At 42.6% G+C, this 13,539-nt stretch overlaps 1 protein-coding gene across 3 annotated transcripts in view; it reads right to left on the bottom strand.

Moving 5' to 3' along the window:
• LOC122654576 (DNA polymerase I) overlaps positions 1–13,539 on the bottom strand; it is a 110,480-nt gene that overhangs the window by 20,022 nt on the left and 76,919 nt on the right. For all 3 annotated transcript variants that reach the window (XM_043848721.1, XM_043848722.1, XM_043848720.1), the window contains 2 exons: positions 12,484–12,611; positions 12,334–12,402 (listed from right to left, as the gene is read on the bottom strand). In XM_043848721.1, the coding sequence (XP_043704656.1) occupies positions 12,334–12,402; positions 12,484–12,611 (197 nt within the window). The remainder of the gene's footprint in view (positions 1–12,333; positions 12,403–12,483; positions 12,612–13,539) is intronic.

Genomic DNA, 13,539 nt, shown 5'->3' with positions numbered 1-13,539 from the left:
AATCTTTTGCGCCTGCTGCATTGATGCTCTCCCCTCTGCTCCCTTCCTCTCCTGCTTCTGAGATATCCTCCACCTCCCTCTGAAGCTTCTTCTATCTGCTCTTACCAGCTGTGCCACAAAAGCCACCCCTCTTTCTCACTAGAGGACATTGTTGCACCCTCTCCACCCTTCGACATGAATCAATCTCTCCCATAAAACACTCAAGGTCTCAATTCCTCGTTCAAGCATGCGGAAGTCCATTCTCACATAAAACTTTTCCATGTTGCTTTTGTTGTCTTATAGAAACCAGAGTTTTTAAGGCCAACTCTTCTCGTATTGCCTCCCTTATAGCCCCTTCTTGGTCTGTTTTCACCAACAACTACCATCACCCTAACAGTTGTCTTTGGCTGCTTTGGAATCCATCAATAATCCAAGTCTCGCTTCTGGCTTCCTCATCCCAATTCCTCCATCTCCAAATCAGAGACACCCAAGGGAAATACCCACTTTTTTTCACTGTTATACATGCATCTAACAGCCCATTGGAGCATGCTACCCTCTGGGGTGATCTCCGTAATATTGCTATGCAGGTTGGCTCCCACCCCTGGGTCTTGGGGGAGACTTCAACGTTGTTCGCTTTGAACATGAAAAACAAGGAGGTGATCACCTTGACATCTCTTCAGTAGAGGCTTTCAATGATTGCCTTAATGATATCAATGCCAATGATCTTCAGTGGTCTGGGTTGAAATACTCCTGGCACAACAGAAGTGGTGACTCCAGAATAGCCTGCAAATTGGATGTGCTGGTCAATGAAGCTTGGTTATCTGCTTTTCCCTCATCTCATGCCACCTTTGATCCCCAAGCATCTTAGACCATACCCCTATCTCACTGTTCATTCAACCCTATATCTCCTTCGGTCCAAAACCATTCAAATTTTTTGATATGTTGTCCACACACCAAGACTTCCTCTCTCCATTGTCCAATCTGCCTGGGACAAGCCAGTCCAGACTCATTCCACCCCTCTTATAGCTTTAGCCAGAAAGTTTCGTAATGAGTAGGGTGCCATTAAAGTTTGGAATTCTAATTCTTTTGGAAATGTTTCCTCCTTGGGTTCTGACTGCAGATCTAAGCTCACTGGGATCCAACTAAGTCTCCAATCTGACACTGTCAATATCCGCCTAGCAGAGGAAGAGAAGCAAGTTGCTTTGAATCTTTAGACTTTGGTTGCTCAAGAGGAGAGTTTCCAATACAACATATTTTCACAGAACCAACTCGAACTCCATTCCCTTGCTCTTGGCTCCAGATGGTTCCCTCACTTCAGTCGATGGCATCAGGGCTAAGGAAGTTCTTTACTACTATCCCCTTCCATTGGCTCTTCGGATCCTATCCCTGAGGAGCAGCTCAACAAGTTCATCCCCAGCTCCCTCCATAGCTCTCTTCAAGCCATCCCTACTGAAGACGAGATCCTTGTGGTTGTTCACTCTCATAAGGCTAACAGAGTACCAGGCTCAAATGGGTTCAGTATGAGCTTCTTCTCCTCCTGCTGGGACATTATCAAAGGGGACCTCACCAAGGCCCTTCAGAGCTTCTTCTTCAATCCCAGCCAAATCAAAGGTAAGAATCAAACCTTCCTCTGCCTTATCCCTAAGAAAGAAGGTGCCTCCACTATGTCAGATTTCAAGCACATATCCCTCTGCAACACCATCTACAAATTTATTGCTAAAATTCTTGCCAACAAAATCAAGCTTGTTGTGGCCTCCCTTGCCAGTGAAAATCAATCTGCTTTTATTGCTGGTAAAAATATAACTGACAATATTCTTCTATGTAATGAGTTGGTTTGCGGTTTTGAAAGAAAAGGTCACTCTCCTACAGCCCTGATGAAAATAGACATCCACAAAGCTTTTGATTCTTAAAGATGGGACTACATTGCCAATTTTTGAACAAAATGGGGTTCCCTCCAGCGTTCGTTAATTGGGTTTATCGCTGCATCTCAACCCCTCAGTTCTCGATCCTTGTAAATGAAAACCCAGCTGGATTCTTCTCCTCCTTTGTAGGCATTAGACAAGGCTGCCCCCTTGTCTCCTCTTATATTAACCCATGCTCTGGAAGTGCTTTCTAGAGAGATTCAGTGCAAGACAAACCAACAGCTCATCTTCCCTATGCCCAAGTGCAAGAAGCTTATGATAAATCACTCGGCCTTTGCTGAAAACCACATGATCTTGTCCAAAGCTAATCTCCTTTCATTTGAGACTCTTATGGCTTGTTTGAGACATTTTGAAAGATTATCTGGTCTCAGAATCAATCCCCTGAAATCCCTCTTATTTTTGGCAAGGCTCTGTGATTCAGATATGCATTCTCACCAAGCAAGGACAACCTTCCCCTTTCGCCACCTTCCAGATAAATATCTGGGGCTGCCTCTTATTCCTGCTAGGTTGAAGGCTCACCACTACATCCCTATCCTTGATTTTATGCGGAAGAGACATCAACTATGGAAGGTCAGGCTCCTCTCTTATGTCGATCGTCTGGAGCTGATTAGATCTGTGCTCCAATCTTCATATATTTATTGGTCAGGTGTTTTTGGGCTGCCTCAGTCCTCGATCAAAGGGCTTGAATCTCTTATGTGTTCCTTCCTCCGGAAAGGTTCTGAAGCCTCTAAATTCCTCCGCCGTACGAATTGGGCCTCAGTTTGTCTTCCCAAGGATGAGGGAGATCTTGGACCTCTTGGCTTGAGAAAAATCAAAGAGGTAAATTCAGCAGGCATTCGTAAAATTTTTTTATTATTATTTTTTAACCCGAACCTTATCTGGAACCCGGGCCAGCCCCTGAGCTTTTATTAAAAATCAAAAAGAATAAAGAATACAAGGGGGGGACATTCCACGTTACCCCAACCCGAAAAACTAATCTCTCAGAACCTCTCAATCCCAAAAAACTCATACACAGGAAAGTATACACAGTTGCACTACTTTCTAAGGATCGGCAGACCAACCATGTCCTCCTTAAGAATCCCTTTCAGAGACCCCAACGACAAGTTAGCAGGCTGGAAAGTGGATGAAGATCCAGAGTCACATGCCATGTTAGCTAACCAGTCAGCAACCCTATTACTCTCCCGGTACGCGAAAGACACCGAAGCCCTTCAGGGCGCAATAAGAACCAGAACCTCTTGAAACCATAGTTCAAAATCTCGCGAAATCTCGATCGAGATTTCGAGAATTTCGACCCCCTCGAAACGAAATGACCCCTCGAATAAAAAAAATACTAAATTTCGATCGAAATTCTCGAGATTTCGAGATATTTCGAGATTTCAAAAATCTCGAAAAATGCTTTATATAAAATACCATGTTTCGATAGTCTCGGTCGAAATTTCAACCGAGACTGAGAAACAGAGCATTTTTCCTCTTTTGCTTGGTTTTTGAAGGTTTTTGCTTATTTCTTCTTAAATCTTCCACTTCCCACTTGAATCCTTGCCACATCTACACCGGAATCACTTGGAGAACAGACTTCTTAGCACATCTGTGAAGCCTTTCCACTATTTCAGGTAAAACCATATTCTCAAAATTGATTTTTTTTAGGGAAATGCTTGATCAACATGTTTGTTTGTGATGAAATAAATATATGTTAGACACCGGAAGCCGATCTACGAATTCACGGTGTCGAAATTTTTTTTTGGTATATATATTATTTATTTATTTTTCTACTTCAAAAATTGGATTTATTTACAACAAAAATCAAAAAATAATAGGGGTTATGTATATTGTATGGTGATGAATTAAATATATGTTAGACACCATTGGCCGCTCTATGGCCTCATGGTGTCAAAAATATTTTTCTGCCAATAATTAATTATTTTAATTTTTGAAAATTATAAAAAATATTTAAAAAATTCAAAAAAATAGCAAAAAATAAGAAAAAATATGAGGTTTTTGTTTTAAAATTACCGAAAAATATAAAAGTAAATTGTACATACTTCTTATTTGCTGCCCATTTACATATCTTTTCGATTTTGTTGTGCTAGGCCAATATTTATTTGAAAAATATTTTTAAAAATTGTCTTTAAATATGAGAAAAATATGAGGGTTAGGGGAAAAATACTAAATAGTTATATACTTATATACTTGTGTTAGTGCTCTTAAATCTTAATTCTTAAACATTTAAAATTTTAAACTAAAAGAATTGATGTGCTTCAGTGATTAATAAATTGTCTTTTATTCATGCAACAGTAAACTAGTCTGATTATGACGAACCGTGGTAAACGACAGAGCCAGAGGCAAGAGGGGCAGAGGCAGCCGGCCCAGACCCAGGAGGAGGGGAGCACACACAGGCGCACTAGGGGTGACATTGCATGGTTGCATGGCACTCCAATTGATGGGGATAAAAGAAAATCCCAATGCAACTATTGTCACATGCAGTTTTTGGGAGGTGGTGCCACTAGACTCAAACAACATCTAGCTGGGAATTCTCCTGAAGTGGTCGCATGTCATATGGTCCCTGTGGAGGTATCTAGGGCTGTCATTGATTACATGAAGGGAGGGAGTAAGAGGAAGGCTCAGAGGGAAAAGGCAAAAGTAGATCTTGAGGAAGCAGTAAGGTGTACAGCGGGAGGCCAATCAAGCCATCGTGATGATGATGATGATGACAGTGATGATGTCTATGTTCCTGATGATATAGAGACTGAGCAAGAGGCTAGGGATTGGCATAGTACTAAAACTCGCGAAATTTCGGTCGAGATATCGAATATTTCGAGTATATCGACCTGTCCGAAACGAAACGCAAGTCCGAAATGAAAAAATGCAATATTTCGGAAATTTCGACGAAATTTCGGAAATTTTGGAAATTTCGGTCATCTCGTTTCGGAAATTTCGATAATTTCGGTCATCTCGTTTCGAAAATTTCGGAAATCTCGGACATTTTTGGCATTTTACACCCACAGAAAAATACCATATTTCGACCGAGATTTCGACGAAATTTCGGTATCTCGGAAATTTCGGTCGAAACGAAACGAGATTTAGTACCATGGGGATTGGAGACGAGCACAGATGATGAGCAGAGCCAGTTATCATGAGGATCAGGTGAGAGTCGAGAGACAGAGAGTAGGTGGTAGTGGAGGAGCTAGTACCTCTAGAGCTAGTGCTAGTGGTAGTGGAGGAGCAGGTACAAGTGGAGGAGGTGGGTTGCCTAATCCCTACAGTCAGAGAGCAATACACGTCGGCTCCAGCGGACCATGAGTGGGGTTGATCCTGGACGGTGGAGTAGTTATTATTAGCAAATTTGTAAACATTTGAGATGAATGATGACTAGTTGACTACTTGACTTGTAGCCTTGTAGGGGACAATTGGGGATATTGACATATTGTGATTTGGAATGTTTGATATCATCTTCTTAAATCTTAACTCTTAAGTTGTTATTTGTTAACTTGTTATTGACTTGATGTCTTATGTACTTTATATTATGATTTATGACTTAACTTATGAGTCATTATGTTTCCAACTTAGTTCCAAGTCAATTTACTTGTTTAATGTACAATGTGTATGTGTAAATGTGTAATTAACTAAGTTATACACTTATACATTAGGGTTCGACCGTACGTTGCCAATCAATGGTGCACATCCAAAACACCATTTTGGGTGACTATTTTTGCAATTTGAACATTTAAATGTGTTTATATAGCCTAAAATAGGGTTTCCATGAAGTTTCAGGCCTTAACTTGGCCTAAAACCCACCGAAATGACCTATCGAAACATACCAGAAAAATACAATATTTCGACCGAAATATCCGAAATTTCGAATATTTCGGTCAGCTCGAAATACCGAAACGAAACGAGTTCTCGAACTATGCTTGAAACCAGTACCACCCCTTCCACAGGTTACACCTTTTGTTAACCATCCTGACAATGGAGGCAGAGTCAAAGTTAACCACCACGTCAGCAAAGCCGAGCTCCTGGCACAAAGATAACCCATCCCTAAGAGCTCTCAGTTCAGCAATGGAGTTGGTGCAGAGCCCATAGCAGTTAGAGAATGCTGCCAACACCACTCCCTTCGGGTCTCTGATGATCCCTCCTTCCCCCCCCCCTTAAGCCCAGGGTTACCTCGACAAGCCCCATCCACATTAAGTTTAACAGAGGCAAAGGGGGGACACCAATAGACAGGGAGGGGACATTTCAGCTTGGGTATCGGAGCCAAGAGACCAAAACACTGCAGAATCAAACAATCTCTGGCAGATCCCTGTTTACCAATCTTAGAAGGTAACGGAAGGTCTTTCACCCAGGTTTTAATGCACTGGATGATGAGGTTAGCAGAACGCCTTTTTTCCCCATGTCTTCTATTGTTTCTTTCCTTCTAAAGTTCCCAAACAATCAGAGCTGGAAGCAATCCTGTGATAAAAGCACTGTGACAGTGACTGCCTGCCAAGCCTTGCCATAGAGAGATGCGATTCCTGACATCCTGATAGAGAGGAGCTTCAATGTCAAAAATACTGGAGAAGTAACCCCAGACTTTGGAAGCCGTCCGGCCTGAGACTAGACAGTGATCCATCGTTTCCCTCCTGGGGCTGCCATAACAAACACATTTAGACGCCAAGGGGATGCCCACCGCCATTAAAGAGTCATTAGTTGGGATCTTTCCATTCATGAGCTGCCATGAAAAAAAACCAACTTTCACTGGGAGGGTAGAGTTCCAGAGCCACTTGGCGTAGGGAACAGCAGGCGACACACTCCTCACCTCGTTCCAGGCAGCTTTAGTAGTGAAGCAACCATCACTTGCTGGGGTCCAAACTAGCACATCTTCCCTATCACTAAAGGCAAAGTTACCTGAAGTAATGCTGTTTCTCATTGTAGCAGAATCAATTTGGTCCATTAGCCCCTCCTTCCAGGAGCCATCCTCTTCAACCGCATCCTTAAGGCGAACCTCCAAGTCAATCAAGAGGCTATTGTCCACTGCATCCAATAAAGGGCCAGCCCCAGACCAGTTATCCAGCCAGAAGAGAATATTACCAACGCCAAGCAACCAACGAGAGTTGTACAGCAATAGGCTCTTAAACACCAAGGCATTCCGCTAAGACTTAGAGCCAACACTAGGCAAACCAGCTAAAACCACGTGAAGATTCTTGAAGAACTTAGCCTTGAAGAAGCCACTCCAAAGAGATTGTTCAGAGAGAACCCTCCAAATTCCCTTAAGCCTGAGTGAGAGGCCAACATCCTCCAGAAGCCTAACCCCCAGACCACCTTATTCCAGTGGCCTACAGACCTTTCGCCAACAAACCCAGTGCTTACGATTGCTCCACTCAGAGCTTCCCCAGAGGAAATCAGCAAAGATACTATAAATTCTCCGAGAGACTTACTTAGGCGGATCCAAGGTGGCAAGAACATGGATCGGGATGGATAAGAGGACATGTTTTAATAGAGTGACCCGTCCCCCAACAGATAAAAGTCTTCCCTTCCAACCTGCAACCTTGTTTCTTATTTTCTCTATCAGATCATCAAAGAAACAGATTTTCAGTCTTCCAAAGTGAAGCTCAGCTCCCAAATAAGTGATTGGAAGGACCTTCCTTGGGAACCCTGTGATTTCCCCAACCATCCTGGCTCTAGCAAGCGACACCTTATCACCTCGCACAAAGCAACTCTTCTGTCTATTGACAAGCTGTCCAGAAAAGCCTTCATACCTGCGAAGAAAACCCATGATTTGCTTGAGCGAGCTTTTGAGGCCCCTTGAGAAAATTATGGTGTCATTTGCAAAGAGACAGTGAGAGATCCTGGGGCAACCTCTCGATAGCTTGAAGTAAGAAGCATGCCCAGCAACAAACAACTCCTTAATACCCCTGCTAAGGACCTCCTCTGCCAGGATAAACAAAGCAGGCGATAAGGGATCCCCCTGCCTCACTCCCCTAGATGACTTGAAGAAGCCCGACTGGCTGCCCCCCAGAACAATAGAAAACCAGCAGTTCTCAACCGTCTTCCTAATCAGACTGATCCAGGAGTTACTGAAGCCAAACTGAGAGAGGGCCATCCATAGGAACTTCTATTCCAATCGGTCATAGGCCTTAGCCATATCCAACTTAAGGATAACATTGCCCCTAGTCTTCCTGTTCAGGTCTTGAGTCACCTCCTAAACAATAGAAATATTATCATGGATGCACCGGCCCTGGACAAAAGCACCTTGTTCCTCTGCCACTAGGTGAGGAAGAACCCCTACCAACCTTGTCTTAATGATCTTAGCAATGATCTTATACGAGAAATTACAAAGACTGATAGGCCTCAAGTCAGCCATTACCTCAGGGTTGTCCTTTTTAGGGATTAGCTCTAAGTTGGCTGAGGTGAAACTCCTCGAAAGGATACCACCTTCGAAGAAATCCTTGACCGCTGCCAGAACATCATCGCAAACCACATCCCAGTAGGAAGTAAAAAAAATATCCAGAGAAGCCATATGGGCCCAGCGCACTGTCACAGGACAAAGAGAAAACAGCCCCTTTTACCTCCTCCATAGACGGAGTCAAGAGAAGAAAAGCATTATCCTCTTCCGTTACCAACCGTGGGATCACGGAAAGGAGCTCCTCATCCACCAAGCAGCCCTGAGAAGTAAAGATGCCTGAGAAATGGCACACAGCCTTAGCTTGCACCCCATCCGGGTCATCAATTCAATCACCAGTTTCCCCTTTAATTTTCTGAACACCAGCCTACCTTCTTCTAACCTTGACCATGGAATGAAAAAATTTAGTGTCACGATCCCCTTCTTTCAGCCAAGTGACCCTGGATTTTTGCCTCCAGAAGATTTCCTCCTGCAGTAACACCTTCTATAGGGTTTTCCTAGACTCCTCAAGATTGTCCTTGGAGATGTCATCAGCCTGCTGGTCAAACTCCACCTCCGTTCTGCTAACCGAATCCTCTGCGTCCCTAACCTTTTGATGAATGTTGCCAAAGATTGTTTTATTCAATTGCGAAGAGCACTGCGAAGCCTCTTAAGCTTCATGAACAGAAAAAAGAGAGGCGTGCCAGCCACCGGCTTGTCCCAATGGCCCTTCACAAAGTCCAAAAAATCAGGGTGTCGTAGCCACATTTGCTGGAATTTGAAGGCTGAAAAAGTGTGATGGGTAGCAACCGAAAAGGTGAAACCAATAGGCACATGATCTGAGCATGTTCTGTTGAAATGGTTGACCAAGTACCTGGGAAAAGCACCCACCCAAGCAGTATTTAGTTATTTACCAAGAACCGATCCAGCCTAGCCATCACTCTGCCCACACCTGACTGGTTGTTCGACCAAGTAAAAATGTTGCCAGCGTATCCTGTATCAATAAGGCCAGCCCTACTCAAAAAGCACCCAAACTCCTCCAAGGACAGAGAACAGGCTGGTCTACCACCCGTCTTTTCCAACGGTGAAACCACAGCGTTGAAATCTCCCCCCAACAACCAAGGGAAAATGACAGAATGAGAGAACGCCTCGAGTCTCTCCCACATTTCTCTCCTCTCCACCGCCGTGCAAAGGCCATAGACAAAAGTCATGAGGAAAGGCCCAGCACCAACACCCTGGCATTCCAGAGTAACAAACTGACAGTGCCCTTCCACAACTCGAACTTGCAACGACGCCTTCCAAAAGACCCATAACCTGTCCAAAATATGCATCATGCCCACGCCAATCCTACGCATGATCAAACGCGCCTTAGAAACCTGCGCTTTAGGTTCAGCCACCGCAACAATATCCACTTTATGTAAGCTTACAAGTGTTCTCAGACGCCTGCTAGTAGGCTTGTTCCCAATCCCCCTGGCATTCCAAAAAATGCAGCTCATTAATTAAGGTTCAAGGAGCCAACCGCCGATCGCATAGATCTTGTGATTCACCGCTGGGACCCCTCCATAGCCTGTCGACTATGCTTCGCCTTTAATATTTTCTTCCTCCTATACACCTGGCTTACACTGAGGGAAGCAGTCCGAGGTGGCAACCTTTTCCTAAATCGTCGACCAGTAGGCGCTGCTGCCCTGTGCCCAGCTTCCAACCTCTCAAAGGTTCTACGGATCCTTCCACCGAGAGTGGTATTGAATGCCTTAAAACTGTCCAACAAAGCCTCGCAGCTTAGCTCCATGGCTGCCTTATCCGGCACATGCCAATCATCCTTCGCGCCAGCAGGCGCTGTCCTTCCGTCAGAATAAGGAGAAGAGGGGCCTATCAACAGAGAGCGAGCAAGCATTTGCCAATCCCCTGCCAGCAGGCATTCGTAAATTGATCAGGAAGATCGCAGCAAAGAAGAAAAGTATTGGGTAGCTTGGATTTATGCAGGGCTCCTTCAGAATGACTCCATTTGGACAGTTACTCCAGATTCCTTCTGGGTATGGAGAAAGATCCTGAATCTTAGACATTCAGCTATTGGGAGCATTATCTCAAAGATTGAGCAAGGGTCCTCTACTTGTCTCTAGGTTGACCATTGGCATCCATTGGGTGTCCTCGCCCTATTCGGCTCCAAAGAGATTCACAAAGTGTGCCTTCACAGACACTCTCTTGTTGCAGACATCATGCATCAGGATGGCTGTGTCCCATCCCCCTCCTCCGCAACTCAGCCATCAGGTTCAGGAGATATAGTTACATGGACTCCCTCCTCTTCGGGTCTCTTCATCTCCAGATCCACATGGAATGTCAAATCTTGGGAGCCCACCTCCCATTGGCGTAAGCTCGTTTGGTTCAAGGGTCATATCCCTCACCACAGCTTCTGTATGTGGAGAGCCTTCTCCAACTGCCTTCCAATGCAGTCATTTCTTCTTCATTGTCAGATCACAATTCCCCCAATTTGTTGTCTTTGCTGAAACGAAAGGGAAGACATTGGTCACCTCTTATTCGAGTGCCCCTTCTCCACGTCACGAGATAGCGTATAAATAGAAGGGAATTTTTGTAATTAAAGCTCGATATCTCGCGAGGAAATTTCACGAGTTTTAGTACTATGCTTGTACTCCCTCCCCAAGGAACAGGCATATTGTTGTCTTCTGGGCCTCCCCTCTTCTTTGCCCCCCCCCCAACATCCCCTAAGAGGTTCATTATTTTTTCTCCTTGCCCCTTAGGGGATCCTCCTTGTTTTTTGTCACTTTTGGTGATGATTATTAACTCACCCCAAACAAAAAAAAAGTTGCTTTACTTAAATTATGTGTTTTAGTAATAAAGATTGTATGGAATAGCCTAGGTAGAGATTGTACATAGCATAGACTAACAACCTAGGGTCCAAAGTCAAACTACCATTTTGGGTGTGATTTCGAAAAATCTAAGGGTTCCACTATGTTTAGAGGGACTGAAATAGGCTGTCCTACAAGTTTTAAGACCTAACTTGGTCATATGGCCCTCAAAAACCCAACCTCGAAACTCCCTGGAAAAAATAAATAATTTTGGCTGAAATCTCGATTTTGGGCCTGACCAAAACCTCAAACCATGCCTTCAATTTTTTATATGTTAGACATCGTAGGCCAATCAATGGCTTCACGATTTTAGATTTAACTTTTTTTTTAAAATAATTTGTTTCTAATTTTCTGGTTTGAAAATTTATTTTCTTGAAACAAATTTTTGAATAAAATAGAGTCAATATATATTGGTTGGCCTTTAATATTTTATATGTTAGACTCCATTCAGCCAATCTATGACTTGATGGGGGAATGGTTCCGTTAGCGGCAGAAATCTTGTAGAGGTTTTGAGCCTCCTCAGAATTCTATGCGGTACTAACATAGGCATAGGGGTGTCAAAAGTTGCATAGTTGTACTTATTTAAGTGTCTATGATGAAACTTTTGGACATTGACGTACTATTAAATGGTTTTTCTTTATTCTTAATATATAATTCAAATTGATTTTATTGGATGTCATGTTTTCTAGTACTAAATTATGTGTATAATAGGTTATATAAGAGAGAATATGGTAGGCTACAGCATGCACTAGCAACCTAGGGTCCAAAGCTAAACTAGAATTTGTATGGTTTTTTTTTTCAATATAATGGTTTGAATACGTGTAATCATGCTTAAATAGGATTACACTGAAGTTTCAAGGCAAAATTTAACAGTTTTGCCACCGAAATGGCCATTTCGGTTCCGAAATTTTGGTATTTGGCACAACATTTTGGTTTCAACCAGGGTTTCAAAATTGAAATTTCGAACCATGATCCAAACTTAGAAAAGAGAAAATATTGTGTCTTCAATTTATGTATCAGATGCATTACTGGTTTTGTTTTATCTACAGCCATATTATTGAAATAATGCAGAGAAATATTATTCTAGAGGAAGAAACAGTGGCATAGATAGTCATTCATTAATTCCCTAGCTCCTACATCAAAATCTAACAATTAGCTTAAACATCAAGATACCAAATAAGTTTCATATAATAGCAATGAAAGCAAAGTGAACCACCTTGAACCCTGCAGCAACACTATTTATTGCCAAAGTTCCAATTACATCATCAGCTTCAACACCTGGAACCTGATATTAAGTGTAAATTAGGAACAAGAACAGAATAGTCATCGTCTCTTGATATATGCAGTAGGGCTATTTTTTATTCACCTCAATCACTTTTATGGACATAGCCTTGATGGAAGCCTTCAAAAATTGGAGCCCCTGAATTACAGTATCAGGTGTAGGATCACGGTTGCTCTTGTATGAGGGATATAAAGTGTGACGAAAATTCAGGCCTTCACATTGGTTGATGAAATTATAGTTAGAGATACTAACTTTCAAAAAATTCACTATACAGTTTTAGGTACAAATTCAACCAAGAATGGCCAGCCAAGTCATGGTTATACAAATACAAACGATAAATTCATAAAAAGACAGGCAACCAGCCACAAACATATAAACATACATATAAGAGCAATTTATAATTTTGCCATTACTTATCAAAACAAAAGTTTCACTAGTTCCATCTGACTTTGGAATTATTGAGACCATCAATGTACAATCACAAGCTAGAAAGAGCATGTGGAACGCGCATAGCCCCCATAGGAAGGCCTTCTTTGGTGTCAAATGTTTTTTGACATGTGGCTAATCGAGACCATGCACTGATGCACTCTCTGTTTTATGGTCAGAAGTGCCAAATCATCATCCCATGTGGCACAATAACGTGGGGCGACAAGGAATCCCTTCCTAAGTGGACCGTACAAAAACATTTATGCCAGGTAGAAATGAATAATCCCTTATGACATATGAGAGATGATTCTCAAAAGAAATAAACCTACACAAGTGATACTCATAAAGGTAGGTATATCTCTTGTCGCCCATGAGATTACAGACTCAATAATCAACAAAGGAAAAGCTGGAGTGATTTACAAAACATCTGAAGAAGGCTATTGACCAAGTTTTGAATCCGTAACCAACAGGTTGCAATAACGCAACTTAACAGTTGTGCCAAGGCTCGCCCACTAATTTAGGAACTTTATAAGGTCTTTATATATGGAATACCACAACCATCAATTAGAAATGATTTGAGTAAAGAATATGAGTTTTTTTTCTTAGAGTTTTTGTGTTATTAAACAGTGCATACGGGATTGGTATCCCAAACCTGATTTCTTCTCCTCTCCTCTCTTCTTCCACACGTTTTCTCTCCTCTTCCTCCTAAGATGA

This window comes from Telopea speciosissima, chromosome 3, assembly GCF_018873765.1.
Source record: "Telopea speciosissima isolate NSW1024214 ecotype Mountain lineage chromosome 3, Tspe_v1, whole genome shotgun sequence".
NCBI classification, from domain to species: Eukaryota; Viridiplantae; Streptophyta; class Magnoliopsida; order Proteales; family Proteaceae; genus Telopea; species Telopea speciosissima.
The sequence above is the reverse complement of the archived record's forward strand: the minus strand, read 5'-3'. Positions and strand labels throughout refer to the sequence as shown.